Genomic DNA, 25,446 nt, shown 5'->3' with positions numbered 1-25,446 from the left:
CCCCAGAGGTTGCAGGGTGTTCTGTTGTGTCCAGTGCTTATATTATCTCCAATCTATCGTCCATGTAAAAAAACCTGTCTGATTATGATTAATTATATGTACTATGCATTTTGACAGAATTTTTGCATCATAACACTGAAGTGTAAGGAGCCTTGATTTTTTTTCAATGGACTGCATCTTCATTTTTACCACTTGGGTCCTGTTTCAGTAGTAATGAAATCAGACTACCTTGTTAAGTATCTGATAACCACTCCTATAAAAACGGTAGATTAAAACATACTAATAATGGTTCACTGAGTACATCAAAAAAGGTTTGGTATATCTCAACTGCTATGCCATCCATCCCAGACTTCAAGGCTTTAATTGCATCAAGTTCCTCCTCTCTAATTTGGCTTCACATGAGTCTTTCTGTAAAGATGTTAATTTTACATTATTATTAGAAAAACACGCTTTCAAAATATGGTTTGGTGAATCATGACTGTTCATAATTTAACAAGTTTCAGTTAATTATTTTTGGTAGCATTTATATGTTGATGGAAAAAAAGTGTACATTTTTCCCTATATTCTATCTGGTTCACTTCATTGTTTATAATATATTACACTTGATCTTTCTTGAATAAGTTTTTCCATTTCTTTTAGGTTTTCCTCTAACATATTCTGTGCCTCTATGGTAGAGTTGCTATCCATCTGTACTGTTAGTCCTATTTCCTTTGTTAATATGAACTCTTTTGACCTAAATTGCTTTTGTTTTAAAGATTAGTACTGAATTGCATTTCCTCCTAAAGGCACATTTAAAAGTGTCCCATTCAATTAGGATGGCATTGTTAAAAGTTAATTTGTGGAATTTCTTTCCTCCTTCATGCGTTTCAGACAATCGATTGTATTGTGACAAGGTAGGGGTGGGATATAGAAGATGGTATTTTACCAAATAGGGATAAGTCCATATTATGGCAAGAACAGCTCAATCATTCTGTGTGGCAGCTCTGTGAGCCAATACTGTATGTTAAGTGAAAATTGAGAAAAGAGGCAGTAGCCAAGGTTAAAATGACAGAATAACCCAACAGCACACAGGTGTCATCAGAAGAGGCTTTATTTAGGTGCGTAGTATCCGAGACCAGAGTGAAGGGCCTCCCCATGGTAAAAAGAGCAGATCGACTCCCAAACCCTTAGCCCCTACCTCCTAAACAAGTGATCGGTGCAAGCAATATAGTGATACTTCCATCTAGCCCATCACAGGGCAAAGTGGAGGTCTTACTACATTACCACCTATCCAAGTCTCTCAGACCTACACATTGCCTCGGGGTTAAGGGTTGATTTGATAAAACTGCTTGGATATAACCTTGGGCTACGTCTAATGACACATCTGAGTTTCAGGAGAGATGACTGTAAACACTGACTTCTGTACAAAAACAAAACCCCACGCGAGTCAAGATCCCCACCCCCCACCCCAGGCCTCCCAGTCACTTAAGAAAAACTAAACAAAAAACTGAAGAAATATGCTGTATAATTAATCTCAACTACAGTAGCAGACTCCATTTCTGTCTCCATTTACACCCGTTCTCAGATTTACAAAACAAATTAAATAATCTCCTTGCATTTTACACAAAATAGAGTCTCCATATTATTTAGCTATTTACACATAGAATATTTACATTACAGCTTTATCGTACAGGCATTGCCAGGCAGCCCTCCGCGAAGGTCGCGACCCAGGGATCCTGAGAGAGTTGCAGGCAAACAAGTGGTGTCAACGTCACTGGGTCCAGTTGTTCAACTCCATATACTTTCTATGAGAAAATTCATCAATCAGCATATTAGAAACTATGGTGCAGTACAAGTGGCCATGATGATGGTACCATGCCTATAGAATAAAACGGGACTTGGTTCTTTTGTTGAGAGTTCTGCGACAATGGCTTTGTTAAATTGCGATAAAAATTATATTGAACTGAACTATACTGAACATTTTATACAATCACAAACAATTCTCATGCTGAAAATGTGCCCTGAGGTCGGGCAAAAGTGCTTTGTTGGCCTCCCATCATCTGTACATAAAGAAGGGTTTGTCTTGTGATGGTGAACCTGCGGCCTCAGTCTGAACCCCCCAAAAGTGTGGAATTATCAAGAGCTGTCAATCAACAACTGACTCAACCAATGAGAGAGATCTTTGACGTGGGGAACCAATAAGCCTGCAGCACATCATGGGGTTCAGAGACTTTTCATTCCACCATCACCCGAAATACCACGTCTTCTTGTGACACGGTGGAAGCTTTTGTTCAGAGGTATAAACTCTGGGTTTATTTTAGCCCAGAAGTACTAGTATGAACTAGCATAGGAGTATATTTTCTATTATCCAACTGTCGCTGACTCGTTGAGGGCTGCCGCTGAGCTGTCAGTGGTAAGTGCCCATATTGGCTGGAGGGGAGGGGTCAAGAGTTAGGATAGAGGTCACAGGGTTAGATTGTCTCACGTCTGAGTACTTCAAAGAGAAAAGGTGGGACAAGAGCAGGAATACAGTCTGTCTGGGGGTCAAATGTCAAAGACTTCGGTTCAACAGGTCTAGTTAAACAAAGCCAGCCTTTCCCCATTTGGGCTAACCATCCTGGTTTGGTTAAGTTCAGAAAGGTCCAGTTGGGGAAGGGGGTTTGGTGGCAGTGCAAACTGGACAGGCTTCACTTGGACGTGAAAGCAGAAGCATGACTTGGTGTTGGGGAAACAAAAACAAATCAAACAAAATGTACTATTCATTCATCCTCATTTTCTGTACAAAATGGCTGTCCAATCTGCTAGTCGAGTCAGTCCTGAAACCTTGTGCTCTCCTCACACAACATGCTCACAAAGTCACACGCACAAGGCTTCAAAGAAAAGAGTTCCAGTCATTTTTCTCAGCCGTTTCCAGCAGTCTGAGTATTATACACAAAATCAGCAGTGGCTCGTGACAAGCAGACCAGGAATGAGGCTGGAGAAAGCCAGGAAAACACCCAGCATAGCAAAAATGGCTAGCTGATTCGGCCAATCAGAGTTGAGACCATTGAGGGCAGAGTTGCAATGGAGAAGGGGGGTACGGTGGGTATGGGGGCGATCTCCCCCTTTCTCGTCCCTCTCCCACTCATTCGCACTTTCTCTCACATGTCTTTGGGCTCTAGCTTGCAGGACATTTCAAAGAGTAGGTTCTGATTGTCGATGACCTGCAGCTGGCGAACGTAGGCCTTGGTCTGGAGGTGAGAGGGGGAAGGCTCTGCATCCAGAGCTACGAAAGAGAAAGAGGTCAGTTCATTAGTTACCCCCAACAAAACAATGTATGCAGTAATCATACTCAGCCCCTAGATCAGGGTCCCCTGGGTCAAATTTGGCATGCAGGTGGTTTTTATTTGCACACCCAATTTCTTAGCACAAATATATAGGTTGGAGCTGATTTCCTGGTGTTTTTAGACACACACACACACACACACACACACGCATACATAAGTCTAAAAACACTAGGAAATCATCTCCAAGTTACTTTAAATTAAGCAACCCTTTCCCAAGTATTCCCACTCATAACAGAGGCACGTGATTGTATTCAAATCAAGGTACGATTTTAGTCAAACATATATGTTTGGGATGCTTGAGGTCAATTTGCAGTCTACATATTATTTGTAATTATATTCAATCCCCCAACCACTTGCTCAATAAAAAAAAATGAGGCCCAAGGCTGAATCTAGTTGATGATCCCTGCGCTAGATTGTAGTGTTTAACCCCCAGAGAAGCTGCTGTGGCGTGCAATGTCCTAATCTCACCACCAGATGGCGAAAGACAACCCTACTATTTCCACTTGACCTAACAAGAGGATCGCAGCAGCATCTGCTCACGGCGAGCCCACACAACACAGCAGGCAAAGAAACTGGTTTGATTCAGTTCTAACCAACAGCAAAACACTTTTTGTCGGGCAGGCTAACAATGGCCACAGATTGTCCTTTCCCATTCTGGGCGCAGAAAATCCTCCTTGGATGTGCCGTTATCCTCCTCTGTGCCACCATCACAACAGCAGCAGCAATCTATAGGATTAGATGGTCATTAACTCCAGAGCCCAATGGGTTTGTGTACGTGGTGTATGCCTGAATGTAGCCTATAGCTGTCGGAGAACACACAGTTAAACATCTCCCTGTGTGCTCTAGCTCGCTAAGCAGAAGTAACCTATGCTTAATGGAATCAGATGACGGACAGAGGGAGAGAGAAAAAAGAAAGATGGGAGAAAGAGAGGGATAGAAATGACGGGGAAATTCAAAAGAGCGACCCCTGGGTCACCCAACGAAGCACTCCATACAGTCCATTAGGGTACAGCGGTAATCTGTACCGCTGTAACTAAGCCCTCTAGGATTTACGCATCTAAGCACAGATTCATTATAGCACTGTGTGCAATATAATGCAGCCCTAAAAAAGGGTTTCAGCACTTCCTGTAACTGGTCTGACTATCCTGAATGAAGGCTATGGAATATTTCATTTTGAGAAGCCCAGAGTGAGGGCTAATAAAGCCTATTTTGCTGCTTTCGGGTCGAAGCTATTCAACTTCAGGGTCCTACACACCACAGTTACGTCAAGTCTCGTTTGTGTTCTTTACATCACAAAGGAGCTTAAACCTTAGAAACCAGGTGATTGAACGTGTCCTCCAATAGACAGAAGTTGTAACTAGACCTAAAGTAAAAATACAACAACAACATTAACCCAGCCCTGGCTTAGGCTCTGGTCTCATGTTTCAAGTTTTAAATGTCACGTACACTAGTACAGTGAAATGCCTGTCTTGCAAGCGCCAAACCCAACAATGCTTTAATCAAGATAGCAGTAAAAATAACATAAGGTACAGTACTGTAAATTATTTTAGTGGTGTTTAACATTGTGTGGTGTTTGTCATTAGCCAGCGCACTGTGTCAGTAGTGTTATCATGAGGAACATTCAGATTTTTTTTAAATATCTAGATTAGCATCTTTCTACATATAATATGCTTGTACAAATGAAGAATATTCAGAAGGTATAAACCTCTATATGTTGTCGTGTATGTAGATAGGCCAAGTTGTTCATGTGCTGTGAAACCTCTCTTTATGCCCCATTTCAATAAACATACAGAAATAAGAGGGTGGAGATGGCCAATGTTCTACTGGGTTACATTGCGTAGGGTCTTATATTATGTCAGCAATCTCTTGTGTGTGTCGATTGTGTAACAGCGTCAGCTGGATTTGTGCGAAACATCAATGATCTTAGTGTGTCTAACAGTGCCGCGCTTTACTCAAACTAATGTGCGTAAGGCACAGATTGCTAAATGTTTCTGAGTAGTGCACTAGCACGATACAAATTAATTACACTGACTCTTGGGGATGCTGGCTCTAAAAATAGTGGACCAGCCTGTGAGTTATGTTAAGTAATGCGAGATAGACTACGCGATACCAACATTATCGAGTGTTTAGCATGTCATGCTACGTGATAATAATGACATTGAACATTTAACATGCTAGGTTGTGTGATAACCATATCACAGTGTTTTGAGCTGTACTGCGGTGATAATGTTAGTGTGTTTATGCACACTAGGCTATGTAATGAATGATCATGTTAAAGTGTTTACCTCGACATAATGGCGTGGTTAGCACGCAAGGTGGTTTGTCAGACAGTAATATCATTATGTCTCAAGAATGCCTGTGTGTGTGTGTGTGGTGGTAGTGAATGGCGGTTGTGTGATTGAACGGCCCTGAGGGCTGTGCTGTTCTAAACAGATGGCAGGGTGGAGCTCGGCGCCTTCAAGACTATTCTTAACAGACAGGTGTGCCTGTGGAGGGAGGTGTGGCCATTAATGCTTACCCAGTTGAGAGCTCCTGTATCGTCTGATGCTCCTCACCATCTCTGCAACTTTATGCTGGAGGGAGAGGAGACGCGTGTAGTAAGACAGTAGTCAGGGGAATCACGTTGATTGTGCCAATAAGAAAATGCATGTATTTCTTTGGCTATTCTGTCAGGGGCTGAACGTATACTCACCATCTTCTCAAAATTGACAAGCTCCCCATGAAACGACTTGCAACTCTCGTGGAGGAAGGTCAGATCTGAGAGATAAAAAAATAAGAGAACGAGAGAGAGAGAAAGGTAAACACACAGTGAAAGGCAGGGAACAATTAAGTAATGGCTTGTCGACACTCGCCCCAGCGGCTGCCCTCGTCTACCGGTGCTTTAGCCCACAGACGGAGGAGAGGTAGGACCGAGAGAGATGAGCCAAAGAGTTCATCTGTGATCCCTCAATAGGAACTGGAATTTGCGGGTGCTGGGTTAAGGGGAGGCCGGCATGTTTAATCGAGTCAGGAGGAATGTTCTGAATGCTGCTGATGGCGCTAGACATGGGGAGGGAGGGTGTGTGGAGGAGGGAGGGTGTGTGGAGGAGGGAGGGTGTGTGGAGGAGGGAGGGAGTGTGGAGGGAGGGTGTGTGGAGGAGGGAGGGGGAGTGTGGAGGAGGGAGGGGGAGTGTGGAGGAGGGAGGGTGTGGAGGAGGGAGGGAGTGTGGAGGAGGGAGGGTGTGTGGAGGAGGGAGGGTGTGTGGAGGAGGGAGGGTGTGTGGAGGAGGGAGGGTGTGTGGAGGAGGGAGGGAGGAGGTGAGGTGATACGCTAATGTGACTTTTTCACCCCTGGACTAAAGATGCTATGAGCGGAGCTTTATGAGCTGCACACTGGACAGCAGGCACACCTTCTCTTCCCGAACACATATATACACACACACACCTTCTCTTCCAAACCGACACACACACACACACCTTCTCTTCCAAACCGACACACACACACACACCTTCTCTTCCAAACCGACACACACCGTCACGGAGACGGATGAGAGGTTGTACAAACATTTACAAGGTGGTACACCTAGAATTCCGCAGAATGTCTCCCCTATGTGGAAGCTAGGTGAATTGCAACAGCAATAGGCTGCATTCAAAACCAATCTCCCCCTCTTCCCAAAGTCATTTACTTTGGTGTTGGTCCACCAGGTTCAAACAGCTGTAAAAACTGTTTTTTTATTATTGAAAAGATTTTTCACAGCGATTTAGATAGTACAATGATTCCCTACAGCATTCCGTGCTTGTTTTCTCAAACTGAAATTGAGCGAACAGTGTAGAATATTATTAACCAGGACATGACGGAGCAATTTCTACATGGCCACTTGACCTGGTTTCCACTAGATAAAACACAGCCAAAATAACCTTTCCCGTTTTGACAACAGACACAGCCTCCTGCAGGAGAAATCAATAGATGAATATCACAGAAAATCCCAACACTGGTGGGTAAGTTACTGTGAAACACAAATCATTCCACTATTACTGCAGACATGTTATGGACATTTTCTGATGCAGATTTTTTTTTAAATCCTATATGTTGCACAATTGAGAAACATTGAGCAATACAAATAGCAATGCTTATCTAGTATGCTAAGCTGCTATCCAGCAGTTGTGTGTCCTATCCATAGAGAATGATTGAGTACTCTAGTGCCCAAAAGCCTGTTTTAGCATTGGCAGCACCATTGGGGACTTTCACCCTTTTGTAGTCAACTGGGTGGGACTTGCTATGGTTTAGAGGGATAGTTCATCGATTGCTGTACCTTGTCCATAGACTGCTTACAGGGTAAGGAAATCAATGTGTTATTTCTTCATTTGGGTGAACTATCCCTTTAAGGGAGGAACCCATAATTCTCACCAGGTCATCAGGATGGATCAGCCAAATAATTATACTTGTGCGCAAACATTCCATAACTGCAGGTGCAATAAAAAGCCAACCTTGGTTTTATACCTGTTCAAACAACACATTCCAGAGTATGGACCCTTTGTTTGTTTACCAACTCATGAAAACAGTACAAAAAAAAATTGACGACAACAAAATGGAGACTGCCTCAATGGCGCTGCCCGTGCGCTCACAGACGCCATAATGGGCCAGATACAAAGATGAGTCCTCTATCACTCTCTATGGTCATATTATGAAAAAGTAGAAGCATCTAGCTGTGAAAGCAGTCGACCTGGTAGCCATAGGAGTTGGTTTTTACAGTATGTACATCGTGTTGAACATTTGTCTTGTGTAAGTTTATGGTCCTTTGTAGCTCAGTTGGTCGAGGGTTCGATTCCCGGGACCACCCAAACATAAAAAGTGTACGCACCAATTTCTGAACAGATCCAATTATTTGTTGATCTAAAAAGAAATATGAGAACTCTCTTGAAATGATTAGATTTGAAAGAGTGAGGAATGGAGAAAGAGAGAGAAAAGAGTTGACACTCAAAGCGGGGCACGTGGCAATGGAGGAGGGAGGTCAGGGTGGAGGGGGAGGGAGGTCAGGTCAGGGTGGAGGGGGAGGGAGGTCAGGGTGGAGAGGGAGGGAGGTCAGGGTGGAGAGGGAGGGAGGTCAGGGTGGAGAGGGAGGGAGGTCAGGGTGGAGGGAGGGAGGGAGGTCAGGGTGGAGAGAGGTCAGGGTGGAGAGGGAGTGGGGTCAGGGTGGAGAGGGAGGGAGGTCAGGGTGGAGAGAGGTCAGGGTGGAGAGGGTCAGGGTGGAGAGGGAGGGTGGAGGGAGGTCAGGGTGGAGGGGAGGGAGGTCAGTGTGGAGAGGGAGGGAGGTCAGGGTGGAGAGGGAGGGAGGTCAGTGTGGAGGGGGAGGGAGGTCAGTGTGGAGGGGGAGGGGTAGAGCTCATTATGGAGCTGATCACCTGTGGAGGAGGTGTGTGTTCTCAAAGTAGAGAGATGAATGTCACATGGTTATGTTTATAGACAGGGTCCCATGTTGAGTTAAGAGGGTGTGAGAGCGGGAGAGAAAGGAAACGAAAGAGAGAGAAAACGTGCCTTTCTTCGATAATGAGGGACTTCTGTTAAGTCGGAGCGGTAGGTTATGAAGTGCCTCAATGCCGATGTGTGCCTCAAGTATGTACTCATGTGTGTATGTGTGTGAATATGCTGGATGTCTGTGTATGTAAGTGTATGACTGTGAATGTACCGCAGTCTATTCATTCCTCAAGAGGATGTAGAAGTATGTTTACATGTAGACTCCAGCATCGGCTGCATCTAACATGAAACAAGTATGATCGGCGCATACTTGTTGCCCAGCAGGGAGACAGCATGCTGAGCTTTGTGTTTGTGCAGGGTTGAGGTAGCCTGAGTACCATTCTCTTCGGCTAACATTCCACTGCCACTCCAAATGACAAGGAGTAGCAAAGGAGTGGAATGTTAGCTAAAAGAGACTGGTACCCAGGCTAGGGTTGAGGGAGAGATTAACTATGGGTGTTAATTAGCAAGGCGGGGCTCAACGGCTGCCTTCTAATCACACTACACAGCATCGTGTGTGTGTGTGTGTCTCTCAGAGATATTATGAGCTTACATCTGGACAACATCTGGGGGGGGAGTGCTGTGTTTGGGGCGGGGTGTAGATGTTTGTGCCCCTGTTTTCAGCACCACACACAAACACAGTGTAGTGTTTCCTCAGCTGTGTTTTTGTATGTGTGTCCATGGCCAGAGAGAGGCCTTGAGTAGCAGCCCGACGTCACTTATTTAGTCTGTGGTTTGAGCCAATGGCAGCCTGTGTGGATGGGGTGTGTGTTTCAGTGTGTGTTTTGTATTAGTAAAGATTTCACTTTTTGCCGATGAACATATGCATTTGTGGTAGTGGAGAGAGAGAGAACTACAGTGTTTGTGTGTATTTACTTGATGTGTGTATAGTGTGTGTCACAGGAGGTTGGTGGCACCTTAATTGGGGAGGACGGGCTCGTGGTACTGGCTGGAACGGAATTGGTGGAATGGTATCAAATCCATTAAACACTGTTTCCATGTGGTTGATGCCATTCCATTTTAACATACATTATTATGAGCCATCCTCCCCTTAGCAGCCTCCACTGGTGTGTGTGTGTGTCACCTTTGAGCAGCAGTGGTGTGAAGGGGATGAGGGGGGGTCTGAGGCTGCCCATCAGGTCTCTGTATGACTTGTGGTTCCTGGATGGATCCTGAAAAACAACAACACGTTCACTCACTCACCCTTCACTAAATGTGCCTTTATAAATGAACCCGTAGCCACACACAGATTGGGGTCATTTACTTTTTGAGGTCAGAAGACCTCTTATGAATCTTGACTGACTGAAATGGAACTTAGCCCAACCCTGATATACAGTAAGCCCATATTATAAGGACTCCCTTAACTGTCCCCTTGGAGACCCCGAACAGCCACTCACCGCAATGCTCTCAAACTGCTGGAACTGCTTCCTGAACTTCCCAGGGAGGCCCTGCCACAAACCACAGACAAATAGTCCCCAGAGTTATAAACAAATCCCTACGCCAGTGTGTTTGCTGACGTGTATGTTGACTGTGTGTGCATGGAGGGGTGTGTATCACAGGAAGTTGGTGGCACCGTAACTGGGGAGAACGGGCTTGTGGTAATTGCAGGAGCAGAATCAGTGGAATGGTATCAAATACATCAAACACATGGTTGCCATGTGGTTGATGCCATTCCATTCACTCTGTTCCAGCCATTATTATGAGCCGTCCTCCCCTCAGCAGCCTCCACTGGTGTGTGTGTGGGGGTTTTACCTCCCAGGTGAGGCGAAGGCGGCTGACTGCAGGGTTGTCCAGCCCCAGGACCACAGCTAGGAAGGACAGCAGGTCCTGCTGCTGCTTACACCTGGAGTACATACACACACGTTAGATATGACTAGATAATAACACACACTTCACCATAAACTAACACCATAAAACACACTGTTAGGAATGACCAAATAACACTACTTGGCACTAATCTAAACTATTATCGTGGCCATACACACTATTAAAACATATATAATCAAATTGGCACATTATTCAATAGGACAGACAGACACCCGGAACTCACAGAGCTGCGATCTTGATGAACTTGCGGAGGAGCTGCACCCTCTTGGGCAGCGACTGGCACTGCAGGATCTCGGTGGCGACCCAATGCTGCACCTCGCTGCATCGCTGCAGTACCAGCTCAAGGTTGAGGGGGCGCCAGCGTGCCTGCTCACCGTGGAACACATAGCACACAAACTCCACCTGGACATAATGTAGAAACGTACAATAAGTCTAGAGCATCGAAAATGTAGGTAGACCACACACACAGCATAAAACGTTCTCATCGCTGCTAACTTTTTGTTGCAATTATTTAGCAGAGGTTCTGCCCAGTACTATCAGCTCCACCAATCACGGACCTCATGCACGCAGCTGAAGAGCTCCCAGTCAAACACCACCAGCTGAGTGGCTACCTCCTCAGCACTCATGTCATGTAGTTTACTGTCGCCGGGCGACCAGTGGATCTCCTCAGGTAAGGGAAGCTAAAGAGAAAGAACAACAAAAATTGAGGAGTCTTTACCAGAGAAGCTTTGGACTAAAACACCGTTGTTCCATCTCCTTGGCATATTTGTTTATATTGGTAACTCTCCGAGAACTATAATGAATCAAATGTAAACAATGTTTATTGCTATCCAAAATGGCCACCAGCCAGGGCTTTTCATTCCTCTCCATTGTTAAGTGATAACTCGTGCTCTAGGACTCACCAGGCTCTCCAGCTCGGAGGGCTCGCAGGCAAACAGGTGAGTGTTGACTCCCAGGGTGGTGAAGACGGCCTCGTCGCTAGGCCGGAAAGCGGCCTTCTCTGAGAACAACAACAACACAGATGAGCTCACACATCAGCACACACGCAATGGATTAGTAGAGATTCCATCGAACACATAACAAAAAGCACAGAGACATGCCAGAACATCAACAAACTGTTTTCATGTCCATAGAGTCAAATCACTTTTGGCAGCTTAGCTCCAAGCAGTGGTGGGTAGTCATTTGTGGATTTAAATCTAAACCTCATTTGTGGATGTAAGCGTCACTGTTCAAACAATCATGTCAAAGCTTGCATTGTCTGATTGGGTGTTTTGGTTGTTGAAGTGGTTTTTTTTCCCCTGCACAACGCAAATCAAAAAGTAGGCATGGCGAGAAGTAATCGTAGGTTTAATGTATACAGTATCTGTGTGTGTGTGTGTGTGGTCCTACCCCCAGCGGAGGTGACAGCCACCAGCAGCAGGTTGCCAGGTTGGGTTGGCTGGTCTTCGCTGTACTGCAGCTTCTCTCTGACCAGTGCCAGGATCTCCCCCACGCGGCACGACAGACGGCTGCGGATCGTCACATACGAGTGGTCCGGCGTGTACACCCTGCAAAAGACTGTGCGCACACACACACACACCCTTTTAAACTTCACCCACATGGCTCTAGTGTGTACAACATTTGTCCCATATCCTCATATCTGTTGGCCTGTATATTAAGACCTTAAAGGAAAATAGCACTCAATAAACAATATTTTTGGCTTAAATTTATTTTTTTGTCCACTGTTGATACGGTCCAAATTTCTTTTGCATGTGAGAAATTACATTTTCAAGATATAGAACTTTCAAAATACAGAAAGTGTCACAGTATGATGCATTTTGCATCACATCCTGTCTCACTCACTCTCGTCTGATCCCCGGAAGGCCTCTCTGGGCTGCAGACAGGCGTCGATGCGGCGGAAGTGGCGGAAAAGAGGACGCACCTGCTTCTTCCGAATCTCCTTGTCCTCCTCGGAGCTGCTTAGGAAAACACAGTAGACGGTCTGTCAGTCTATGCATCCTTTGAAAGCCAGCTAGTTTGTATTTGGCTGTGATGGCTTGTGTGCTACAGTGGGATGGATCCAAATGGTCTGTATGTACCATCGCCTGTAAGCAAGTAGATTGTAATTAATAGGGGCCAGAGTTCTTCCTTACAAGGTCAAGGTAAACTCCTAGCCCTATTTATAGGGGAAGGCACCACAATAGTTGCAGTGCAAGAAAAGCCAGTGTGAGCTAGGAGGCTATAGGAGAAACCAAGGCCATTAAAAACAACCTATTACACTAATTAACAGTGATTGTGCAATAAAGGCTTTGACTAAACCAAGAGGTGCGACACAGCAACATCCCGCTGCAATGCCTTTCAACAGCCCCAGAATACCAGAAACGCTAGCAGACTGGTGCTAAAAGACGAGGCTGCGGGCTCGGTGTGTGTGTACGTGCGTGCGTATCTGGCTGGGGTGGATGTGTGACTTACGGGCATTGGAGGATCTCGGTCCAGCGCTGAAGCTTCAGCACGTCTTCCACGAGCTCAGGGAACTGACTGAGTTGTTGGACTGCACACAGATATAGCTCCTGAGGCAGAGGAGAGACATGACTTTCAGAGAGAGAGTGCACTTTGTGCCTCTGTCTGTGTGTCTACCAGCACTGTGAGGGCAGTTGCAGTTTGTCACAAGATGTGCTGCTAGACAGACTGCATCTACAGTATTCTGAGAGAAAGGAGCGAGAGAGAAAGAAAGCGAGACAGAACACTACAGAGCGATAGGTAGACGACAGTGGCGACAGAACGGAGCAGTGTTAGAGGCCATGAAGGAAACCGACAGATGTGTTTTTAATGTGAATATAGAAGGAAAGATCGAAGAGGCCAAAAGCCTCATTTCCCAAGGTGTGTTCAGCTGAGTCATTTCCGTCACCATGACAACCTGGGCGGCCCTAACAGGCTGCTGCCAGAATCAACACTCCACACACAACTCCCACCCAGAGAGAACGCCACAGCACACGGCCTTGATGCCAGGCTGCTTGGATGGAAGAGCAGGTGTGTGTGTGCTTGTAAAGTGCGTGTTTAACACTAACGAGTTGTTAGATCTCACGCCATCGTCCTGCTGGATGTCTGTTTGTGTGTGCGTGCGTGCTGTATCTGTGTGTGTGTGCGCATGCGTATGTGCATGTGCGTGTGTCTGTGTGTGTGTGTGTATGTGCGCACGCGTATGTACATGTGCGTGCGCGTGTGTATGTGTGTTCCATGAATGTGTGCTGGACCAGTACCTTGGGGAAGCTGTTGGACCTCTCGCCCTCTTCCTGCAGCAGTTCTCTGTATGTATCCAGGTAGCGGAAAGCAACACTCAGCACAGCCTGCTTCCTCTCTGCCCCGTCCCAGCTGGGCCAGCCCTCCCCTGCCTTCCCCTCCACACCGAATCTGAACCCAGAGTCAAGGGGGAAAAACGCCACAGAGACCGAGAGAATATCTACTGATGGCTGTCATGAGGAGATTAATATTGAAGTTGGGGAAGATATGGAATCATTTGGAGAAAGCTATTTTCTAGTACTTGTTTACTATCCACACCAAAATGATTTATATGCCACACTAGCAAAGGATACACACACACTTTGTAATTCTATCATAGTTGCACAACGTCAGTTACGAGTACCTTCACGCACACACCACACTGACAGAAGGCACACATTAAATTACCACTCACACAAGCACATGCAGGCACTCAAAAACACCCTGTAGAAACTCTAATAAACTCACTGAAACACACAGCTGTAGAACCATGGTCACCAGACACGCAGATGGAAAAACACAGTATTTCAGTGCGGTGTTCAGAGTCAAACAAGCAACTCGTAATTACAGTTTAGCCAGAGGAGAGCAGAGAGCTGTGTGGTGAAGGCTCAGACACACCCATCCATTGCACACACACACACCACACACTCTCCTTTTCCCTCCAGCTCCCAGCCACAGCAGGAGGAGAGGAGAGCATCTTAGCAAATAGAGCAGTAAAGAGTTTTGAAGAGCTCTGCATGGTGCAGCACCAGAATTTGTGTGATATTGGGATATTTTTCATCCGGTGACTTGAGGTATACCATCATGCGTCTATGTTGGACTCGCCACCAAAGAGGAGTCATACGTGCGCACGCATGCAGACACGCATGGGGAAACCTGCCATCCTATCCTAAATATAAAGAAGGGACGACCCACCGGACTCCACGGCTACACTGAAGGGGACCATCCCTGACACCCTCCTCTATTTCAGACCACAATCCAAGTCCACCACAGGCCTGTGACCTACAAACTCACACACTGAACAGTATTTATCAATGCCTTGGATGACATGCCAGATCTAGTCATCCTATAGCTATGATCCCCTGTTCACCTGCTTCTCCCAGCTCCAGAAACCGCAACCTAACCCTAAGGCCAGCTGCTGGGTTTATATTGCACTGCAGTATCTTATTCTCTCAGTTTTGTTCTATTGGGTTGAGTTCTATTGCTGGTGTGAGAGTTTGGCCCCAGCTTCCACAGAGGCTTGGAGTCCCTCCAAAGCTCTTCAACATAGCCGGGGTTCTGGGCTTTGATCGCTCAGCCACTACAAGTGTAGTGTGTGTGTGTGTGTGTGTGTGAGAAGGGTCTGGGATGAGTTACTCAGGGAGAATGACGTAAAGGTAGGAACTCTCAGCCAAACGTGTTTCCACAACAGAAGATCTGATTAGGGCCAGCGAGACTGAGGGAGAGGTGTGGATGGAGAGAGGGAGAAGAGAAAAAGAATAGGTGGGAGAGAAAGACAGCGGGAGGGAGGAGGAGAGGGGAAAGGGTTGAGAGGTACAATGGAGAACAGGCTGGATCATTGATCATGTGTAAGAACACCCCCCCCCGCCGCCACACTGGGGCATCTCGCTAGAGCCCAAACAAGCTGCATTAAGGGCAACGAGGCATGCGGACAGTCTTTCCCAGAATGCCTTTGTGTTGCAGTCTCCGTCGAGAGTCCCATTGTCGTCTGAAGGGCCGCTCAGGCCTCTAAAACACACACAGCCAGGGTCTTCAGTGAGGGAATGGAGGTCAGACACACTGAACGGGGGTTCTGGGAGAAAAGGGGGTGTAGTATCCGTCCAGACTCTGACAAACATAGACCACTATCCCTTACACACAGACATGCACCGACAGACTCACAAATGCACACAGACACACATAATATCTAGTGGAATACATACTGTCTCATCACTAAAGATGAAAGTCTTTACTTACAGTACACACAGCCTTCAAAAAAGCAAGCGATCATAATGGAGGAAAATTAAGATTCTAAAGCCAGAGATAGGCAGGATAATATCATTGCTGTAAATATGTTAATTGTAGATAGGTAGGCAGAAGCCTCATATCATATCTCTTGGTCCACTGTAGTGTAATAATATGAGAAAGGGAGTTAGCCACGAGGCTGACGTTAAGTAGCAGTGTGGCTCATTGCCAATGAATGCACTACTACTGCGACCCAAATCCCAGCTCTGCATCAGGGAATGTTGCTCAACTTTACTGAACCCCCTGTGGTGGTGCCAAAACAGAAACACTGTTCCTTGGCTTGGTGCAGACGGGAGCCAGAGGCGTTGTTGTTACTAAGGAGTTTTCGGTTCTTAAACCTTTGGTCGAGCGCTCCTGCCAAGTTACGAGCAACAGCACTGGATAATCTTACTCAAATTGAGTGCCGGCCTGACTGAGTAGCCTAATATGGCTTTGATACTGTATAAAATATAAATATTCATAAAAATAAATTTTATTAATTATAATATATATTTTTTTTTAAATCGGCTAATTTGCAAGAGCTTTTACTTGAACACTGTGTGCATGTTCCATAAAAAACAGCCCTTGCTTTTAACATAGCGGACATCATATGCTAGGCTACTTAACATGTTGCTTCAAAAAGACAAAGAGAACCTTTTCTAAAGCAAAGAAAAGCACACAAAAAAAAATAAAAAAATTGTCCATGTCCAAATTCATGTCCAGTGTCAAGGCTAGTTCAGTGCCATTGTTTATATTAGCCTAGCGAAGTAGCGGCGTTGAACAAAACAGCATTATCTTGACGCTAACGAGCACTCGGACAGGAAACCAGAAGTGGGCCACCCTCGCCTTGCACAGCGGATGGGAGTGCTCGGACCGAGCCTTCCTGCATCCCAATTCTTCCTGGGGATGTCTGGGAAGGGTGTGTAGGTGTGTGTATGTTTACACATTGGGGCTCCCAGGTCAGGCTAGGCCAGGAAGGAAAGGGAAGGTAAAGGATACTGCTGGAGTAGGACCTGCTGGAACCTGTCTGAGGCCAGGAAGATGGGGTGTGTCAACATGAAGTCATCCAGGAGGGTTTCTGTGGAAACGAGAGAGAGAGAAAGAGGGAGGGAGACAGAGGGAGAAAGAGAGAGAGAATGGAGGAAAGGGAGAGGGAGAAGAAAATGGGCAGGAAAAGAGTGTAAGAAAAAGGGATTATGAAGAGGGGATATTGGGAGATAGGAGAGGAAGAGAGAGCGGGAGAGAGAGAGAGAAAAGCATGTTAATTATGCATGGCTGTGCTTCTACAGCCGGTGCAGCTGTATCTCCACTGTACTTGTTCAACCGGTCGTGCCCCAAAAGCTCAAATTTGATTATGGTGTCAGAGAGAGATTAAAAAATGGGTGTCTGAAATCCCTTAACGTCACCTTTGTCTGCTGTTAAATCCCTGGCCCTGGCACAGCGCAGGGGCTTCTGCTACTGGGCTAAGATAAATCCTGTCTCAGTGAAACCGCCACCTGGTCCTCTGTGCTCCAATTCAGTCTGCAGTCTATAGCTCTACACACCAGAGGGGAGGCATATTTATAAACCCTGACTAGGAGTCTCGGACCGGCTGGACTGCGGTTAAATCGCTCCAATCCCACTAAATCAGATGAGATGTCAATGACTCGTGCGGTGGTGGTGTTATTATTATTATTATTATTATTATTATTATTTCAAATGACGACAAACGAGACGGATGAAATTGGAAAGTGTAGGCCTATTTCCTCTCTGGTTAGGGGGAAGTTGTTATTCTGGAAAAGCAGTAGACGGAGTGTGGAGGGATTGTTCCCGGTGACAGGATATACTTTCTCTAGTTTACTGCTGGTGTTATGGGGATACGCAGGCTAGTGGATATTTAACCTCGCAGGGTCAGACATGAGTTAAAGAGTGTTGTATTTTACAGACAGATATTAACACACTGACCATCAACAAGACACCACACGCACACTAGGGGTGTGAGGATGTTGACAATATAGGCCTGCAGACGTGTGTTCAGGATATGTAACAACAACAACAAAAAAACAAAGGTTTTGATGAAAATGACTAGAAGCTGCGGCACAAAAAGGGGTGCCCCACATTCCATTACCCAGAGTGCATCATTAAGAGAGCACTCACTAGCCGTGCTGATCAAACTGCCCCCATGCTCAATCCCAGACTGAGACCGTCACAAACGGAACCCACTGACCTCTGAGGGAGGGAGGGAGGGAGGGAGGGAGGGAGGGAGGGAGGGAGGGAGGGAGGGAGGGAGGGAGGGAGGGAGGGAGGGAGGGAGGGAGGGAGGGAGGGAGGGAGGGAGGGTGTATGTGTGTGTGTGTGTGAGACAGAATTTGGCACACGTTGGAGCGGGACAGTGGAATGGCAATACCTGCTCTGATTTCATAGAGCATAGAAAGCATGGAGGCGTTGCTGTTCGATCACTACTAGATTAAGACCTGTTCAGACCGCTCGTCTTCCTGGCTACTCTAACTATATTTCAACAGGAAAGAAAGACAAATACTGTGTGACATTGGATATTGCGAAAACTACAGAACCAATTCTCTGCATGCGATTCTATTGCTTGATTGTAATAGAGGCTTCTGATCCACTCCCTTCCTAAAGTATCCACTACATATGGTAATTAAGCACTTCCAATGAATGTAATATATTTGTCGGTGTCCGTGTGTGGATGACATTTAAATATGTGTGCTTGTGTGGTATTTTGCGGGTTCGACTGTGTGCATGCTAGTGTGTGGCTGTGTGTGTGTGTGTGTGTGTGTGTGTTAAAACGTGCTCGTTTGTGGGCTAATGTGGGTATCTGTAGTCGTTGCGTGCTGCAGCGAGTGAGTCCACGCATCGTCGACCTCTTGGCAGTACTGGTTTCCCACAGTTGCCTGGGAGATGCCACGTTGAGTGGCTGCAGTGAGACTGAGCCCAGAGAGCGAGAGAGTGGAAGAGCGGCAAAAGATGAGCAGAGGAAGCAAACAGAACGATAAAAAAAGAAAGAGTATGAAAGTCAAACGACAGGCAAAGCACAGAGAGAGAGAGAGAGGAAAGAGAGAGCGAGAACGTGGGTGGCGGGGGAGAAACAAATGGGATGCAAAAGAGAGAGAACCAGAGGAAAGAGAGGAGAGTGCATGAGAAAGAGAGAGAATAAGAGAAAGTAGTGAGTGAGTGGGCGAGGAAGAGTGGTGAAGGCCACGGGTCTCGATCACCTTCCCCATCATTATTCCCCTGGAGCTCTGTGTGTGACCACAGGAAAATAGCACATCCTTTCAACTCTACCTGCAAAGGAACAGCAGGGCGCTACAGAGCTAGCTATGAAGTGTAGTATGGCAAAGGAGACCATAGAAACAAATAGCATAGAGAGGACACATTCCCTGTTTGTTTCATGTGTAGCTTACATAATAAAGTCTCATGGACTAGAATGTGAGAGAAGTCATCCTGTTTGACTCATCCAATATGGCTGCCGGGCTCTCGGGCAGGTTGCCACTGTTTCATTGGTGAGGTCTGTTCAGGTCATTCACCTTCTAGACGTGGGGGAAGACCCATTGTGACAGGCTCTTGGATCCACACAGTGGTAACAGAGAGAGATGGCCACTGATAATCTCCCTGCTCCACTGTCAAACTAATACAGTGTGTCCAACCCCCGCTACAAAGAGAGAAAAATAGCATGTCCCGAAGATGGATCGGTGCACGTAACAGGGTGGGGAGATGGTTTCCCTCTCTCCAAAGCCTGTTCTCTCACTTTCTCTCCTCCCGCCACGTATTATGCTGAAGCTTAAAAGTGCAGAAAATCTCTGGCTCAGATTAGAAGTGAGCACACCGCTCCACATGACAGGAGTGGGAGAGAGGAGCACAAATCCAACTCCCACATAAACACAGACACAAAACACATACGCCCAGAATCTCAAACATGTGCACCCCCACGCACACGTTGTACATGTACACATAAACGTGCGTGCACATTCATACAGAGGTAGATGATTCCAAATGGACACTACACATACAGGCACTTACACAAACTCAAATCATTTACAGATGACAGACTCTCTCATTCAAACACTTGTGCATGAATAGAAAAACAAACAAACAAAACACTCCCTCCCTGCAATGCCCCTGATCTCAGGATCAAAGCCCACCTCCCACAGTCTGTGCCTGAATCCAAACGGCAAGAGGGCTGTGGTGGTGTGTGTGTGTGTGGGGGGGGGGCAGAGCATACAGCCTTGAAGTACACCCTGTCCTTCATCCCCCTTTCTCTCTTTCCCTGCAGGAAGCATAAAGGCTGGGAGGAGGAGTGCACACTCCCTTCAGGGGTGGAAAATGGCAGGATGGAGAGATGGAAGGAGGTTGTGGTTCAAGTCACAGCTGTGGGCCACCTTATACCAGGGTGGAAGGGGGGAGGAGATTCAGCCTCATGACAACACAAGGTCTGGAGACCGTTCATAAAGCAGAAGCTGTACATGTGGTTTGGATCTGAACCAGTGGGACTGATTTAAAAAAAACAAGACATTTACTCCTGAGGTGCTGACCTGTAGAACCCTCTACAACCACTGTGGCCCTTGCTGGTCATCTATGAACATTTGAACACCTTGATGAGCAATCTGTCCTTAATGGCCACGTACACTTACAATCTCCACCCGGCACAGCCAGAAGAGGACTGGCCACCCCTCAGAGCCTGGTTCCTCTCGAGGTTTCTTCCTATGTTCCAGCCGTTCTACAGAGTTTTTCCTAGCCACCGTGCTTCTACATCTGTATGGCTTGCTGTTTGGGGTTTTAGGCTGGGTTTCTGTACAGCACTTAGTGACATCTGGTGATGTAAAAAAAAGAAAAAGGCTTTATAAATCAATTTGATATTGGAGAGACAGAAAGGCAGATTTCAGCCCATCCCTAGCTACCAGCCGAACCGAACTAGTCTGGTATGCAGTTATATAAACTGTGATGCGTATCCCGTTTCTATGGTGACCTTATCTCTTTGACTGTACTCTACCTTACTATGCGCATACAAAAACACACACCCTCTCAGCTCTCTCTTAAGTGTTTGGGTTTCAGCATGAAGCGGTCAGATGGAGAGGTAGAGAGTGTGTGTGTGTGTGGGCGAGTGTGTGTACTCTGCCTGTTGGCGCTTGTTCCACTAATCTGGTGCATCTTCCCCACGCCAATTCCCATTCTCCACCTCCAAAACACACAGCCGTTGAGATGCAAATGAACATCAGGGCACATAAAACACATACACAATCCTGTATCGATATGGCAGAGGAAAAATTCACACACACACACACACAGAGAGATATGCATGGACAATCTGGATTTTCTAAGTAACTCGAAACCAAATGGTGACAAACACAGACACGCAGCAGTGGTTCCCTGTTGTTCATAGTAACCTAATTCAAACTGCACCCAGTAGCTACTCTGCGGCATCCCCTCCCCAACCGCAACCTTCCATTTTGGGCAGCGGAGACTTGTCTGGCCACTCGCTCCAGTGAGCTTGCAGCAAGGCTCAAATATGCACCCAAGGCCATCCAAGTCCAGGCAATGCCTTTGCCAGTCACATACTTGAAGATTGTGGGTTTTTTTCACTGTCTTTTTACTGTTGTTTTTATTTCTTGACTTAACTATTGGTCACCTAATACCTTTTTGTTGTTGAAATTGCACTGTTGGTTAGAGCCTGTAAGTAAGCATTTCACTGTAAGGTCTACACCTGTTGTATACGCCGTACGTGACAAATAAACTTTGATTCGATTTGACTTTCCCACCACAGTGGCTAATGCTATAGGACACATTCATACAGTACCAGTCAAAAGTTTGGACACCTACTCATTCCAGTGTTACTTTGTTAAAAGTTCATTTGTGCAATTTCTTTCCTTCTTAATGCATTTGAGCCAATCCATCAGTTGTGTTATGACAAGGTAGGGGTGGTATAAAGAAGATGGTCTTTTACCAAATAGGGCCAAGTCCATATTATGGCAAGAACAGCTCAAATAGGCAAAGAGAAACAACAGTCCATCATTATTTTAAGACATGGTCAGTCAATTATGAAAATTAAGAACTTTTAAAGTTTCTTCAAATGCAGTCGCAAAAACCATCCAGCGCTATGATGAAACTGGCTCTCATGAAGACTGCCACAGGAAAGGAAGACCCAAGTTCATTAGAGTTACCAGCCTCAGAAATTGCAGCCAAAATAAATGCTTCACAGAGTTCAAGTAACAGGCACATCAACTATTCAGAGGAGACTGCATGAATCAGGCATGGCTACCACAGCATTCTGCAGTGATACGCCTTCCTATCTGGTTTGCGCTTAGTGGGACTATAATTTGTTTTTCAACAGGACAATGACCCTAAACACACCTCCAGGCTGTGTAAGGGTTATTGGACCGAGAAGGAGAGTGATGGAGCGCTGCAGCAGATGACCTGACATCCACAATCACCCGACCTCAACCCAAATGAGATGGTTTGGGATGAGTCGGACCACAGAGTGTAGGAAAAGCAGCCAACAAGTGCTCAGCATATGTGGGAACTCCTTCAAGACTGTTGGAAAAGCATTCCTCATGAAGCTGGTTGAGAGAATGCCAAGAGTGTGCAATGCTGTCATCAAGGCAAAGGGTGGCTACTTTGAAGAATCTCAAATATATTTAGATTTGTTTACTACATGATTCTATACATGTTATTTCATAGTTTTGTCTTCACTATTATTCTACAATGTAGAAAATAGTACAAATGAAGAAAAACCCTGGAATGAGTAGGTGTCCAAACTTTTGACTGGTAATTGTAAGTGTGTATATATATCCGGATTTGGAAACAATGCTCAAATGTTTATTATAGGTCCACAATGTTTCCAAGACACTCCCACCAAACACTAGGGGTCACACCCCAGATGTCTAAGCCACTGGTTCTCAATCCTGGTCCCGGGGACCCAAAGGGGCGTAAGCAATATGCCCGCATGGCATCTCTCTCTCTAGTACACCCTTGTGACAGAGCTATAAAATAAGTGCACATGTACAAACACACATGGCTTCCACAGGAAACACCCTTAAATCAACAGACTACACCAACAATGACAAATACGATGTTTTTCCTCGGTTTTCGTTTTTTGCCCTTCAATGCAGCTGCTGTGACCTTATGGCTGCTTTTCACACGTTTAAAGACCATGTTGGAACTGAAGGTTGGGATTGATGGGTCTTCTGTTTGAGCCTTTCTAACAGCAGAACTCCGGATGAGATGGCTACTGCAAATATATGCCTTTCACCCTTCCTCCAACCACACAATGCTTTTGTTGGAAATTTTGAACTACTAACATTTTGCTCTACACACTGTGTGGTCAGACAGAGCATACTCTCAGCTACTTGCCAAAGCCTCCCCAGCTTCTCCTTCACCCAAATCCAGATAGCAGATGTTCGGAAAGAGCTGCATAACCTGGACACAAACAAAATCAACTGGGATAGACAATCTGGGCCCTCTAAAATTATCCATCGCCATTGTTGCCACCCCTATTACCAGTCTGTTCAACCTCTCTTTCGCATTGTCCGAGATCCTTAAAGATTGGAAAGCTGCCGCAGTCATCTCCCTCTTCAAAGTGGGTGACACTCTAGACCCAAACTGTTACAGACCTATATCCATCCTGCCCTGCCTTTCTAAAGTCTTCGGAAAGCCAAATTAACAAACAGATCACTGACCATTTCGAATCACACCGTACCTTCTCTGCTGTGCAATCCGGTTTCCGACCTGGTCACGGGTGCACCTCAGCCACGCTCAATGTACTAAACGATATCATAACTGCCATCAATAACAGACAGTACTGTGCAGCCGTCTTCATCGACCTGGCCAAGGCTTTCGACTCTGTCAATCACTGTATTCTTATCGGCAAACTCAACAGCCTTGAATTCTCAAATGACTGCCTCGCCTGGTTCACCAACTACTTCTCAGATAAAGTTCAGTGTGTCAAATTGGAGGGCCTGTTGTCCGGACCTCTGGCAGTCTCTATGGGGATACCACAGGGTTCAATTCCTTGGCCTAATCTTTTCTCTGTATATATCAACGATGTCGCTCTTGCTGCGGTTGATTCCCTGATCCACCTCTACGCAGAAGACACCATTCTGTATACATCTGGCCCTTCTTTGGACACTGCGTTAAACCTCCAAACAAGCTTCAATGCCATACAACACTCCTTCCGTGGCCTCCAACTGCTCTTAAAACGCTAGTCAAACTAAATGCATGCTTTTCAACTGTTCGCTGCCCGCATCCGCCCGCCCGTCTAGCATCACTACTCTGGACGGTTCTGACTTAGAATATGTGGACAACTACAAATACCTTGGTGTCTGGTTAGACTGTAAACTCTCCTTCCAGACTCATATTAAACATCTCCAATCCAAACTAAAACCTGGAATCAGCGTCCTATTTCGCAACAAAGCCTCCTTCACTCATGCTGCCAAACATACCCTCATAAAACTGACTATCCTACCAATCCTCGACTTCGGCGATGTCATTTACAAAATAGCCTCCAACACTCTACTCAGCAAATTGGATGCAGTCGATCACAGTGCCATCCGTTTTGTCACCAAAGCCCCATATACCACCCACCACTGCGAGCTGTATGCTCTCGTCGGCTGGCCCTCTCTACATATTCGTCGCCAGACCCACTGGCTCCACGTGCTCCAGCAGGTATATCTTACTGGTCATCCCCAAAGCCAACACCTCCTTTGGCCACCTTTCCTTCCAGTGCTCTGCTGCCAATGACTGGAACGAATTGAAAAGAAAATAGCTGAAGTTGGGGACTTATATCACCCTCACTAACTTCAAGCATCAGCTATCTGAGCAGCTAACTGATCGCTGCAGCTATACACAGCCCATCCAATCTACCTACCTCATCCACATTTTATTTACTTTTGCACACCAGTATTTCTACTTGCACATCTATCACTCCAGTGTTAATTTGCTCAATTGCAATTACTTCGCTACGATGGCCTACTTATTGCCTTACCTCATGCCATTTGCACACACTGTATATAGACTTTTTCTATTGTGTTATTGACTGTACGTTTGTTTATTCCAAGCGTAACTCTGTGTCGTTTGTGTCGCACTGCTTTGTCATATCTTGGCCAAGTCACATTTGTAAATGAGAACTTGTTCTCAACTGGCCTACCTGGTTAAATAAAAGGTGAAATAAAATAAACAAAAATAAAATAATTAACAATACACCTGCCATAGTGGCTTCATGCCTTCTCCAAACCCTCTCAGTTTATCATCATGTAGCATGTACATCTTACTCTGGCCCTTATGCTGGGGACCATTCTGGAGAGAGTATTTTTCTTGGTCTTGGATTGAGTGTGTGTCCCTTAAATGTAACCTGACAGTTCCCATGCTAGTCAATTCTCTCTCTCTAATACAACTGTTCCCAAATCAGATTCCTAAGCCTGCCAAGTTGATTGGTCTACCATCCCCTGCGATTAGGCCTGTCCCTGGGTCAGTATTCAGTGTTACAGGGGGAGGGAGGAAGAAGGGTTGATATTACTGCCTTGCCCCAATGTGCTCGGGGCCATCTGTGCGCGAGTGTGTGTGTGCCTAATGTTGCACACCGCATGGCAG

At 46.0% G+C, this 25,446-nt stretch overlaps 1 protein-coding gene across 2 annotated transcripts in view; it reads right to left on the bottom strand.

Annotated features, from left to right (window-relative positions):
- Window positions 1-1,074: 1,074 nt before the first annotated feature.
- The window catches only part of LOC112258561 (rap guanine nucleotide exchange factor-like 1), a 30,527-nt gene continuing 6,155 nt past the window's right edge, over window positions 1,075-25,446 (bottom strand). Inside the window, exons 2-15 of one of the 2 annotated variants that reach the window (XM_042327334.1) lie at window positions 16,867-16,945; window positions 13,866-14,016; window positions 13,078-13,175; window positions 12,469-12,584; window positions 12,016-12,183; window positions 11,529-11,626; window positions 11,184-11,306; window positions 10,850-11,028; window positions 10,552-10,642; window positions 10,197-10,247; window positions 9,884-9,971; window positions 5,998-6,062; window positions 5,824-5,878; window positions 1,075-3,244 (exon numbers count right to left, since the gene is read on the bottom strand). In XM_042327334.1, coding sequence (XP_042183268.1) covers window positions 3,120-3,244; window positions 5,824-5,878; window positions 5,998-6,062; window positions 9,884-9,971; window positions 10,197-10,247; window positions 10,552-10,642; window positions 10,850-11,028; window positions 11,184-11,306; window positions 11,529-11,626; window positions 12,016-12,183; window positions 12,469-12,584; window positions 13,078-13,175; window positions 13,866-14,016; window positions 16,867-16,945 — 1,487 coding nt within the window. In that variant the 3' untranslated portion in view covers window positions 1,075-3,119. The remainder of the gene's footprint in view (window positions 3,245-5,823; window positions 5,879-5,997; window positions 6,063-9,883; window positions 9,972-10,196; window positions 10,248-10,551; window positions 10,643-10,849; window positions 11,029-11,183; window positions 11,307-11,528; window positions 11,627-12,015; window positions 12,184-12,468; window positions 12,585-13,077; window positions 13,176-13,865; window positions 14,017-16,866; window positions 16,946-25,446) is intronic. The other variant, XM_024433003.2, reaches the window with a different exon arrangement.

The sequence above is a fragment of the Oncorhynchus tshawytscha genome, linkage group LG09 (genome assembly GCF_018296145.1).
Source record: "Oncorhynchus tshawytscha isolate Ot180627B linkage group LG09, Otsh_v2.0, whole genome shotgun sequence".
NCBI classification, from domain to species: domain Eukaryota; kingdom Metazoa; phylum Chordata; class Actinopteri; order Salmoniformes; family Salmonidae; genus Oncorhynchus; species Oncorhynchus tshawytscha.
The sequence above is the reverse complement of the archived record's forward strand: the minus strand, read 5'-3'. Positions and strand labels throughout refer to the sequence as shown.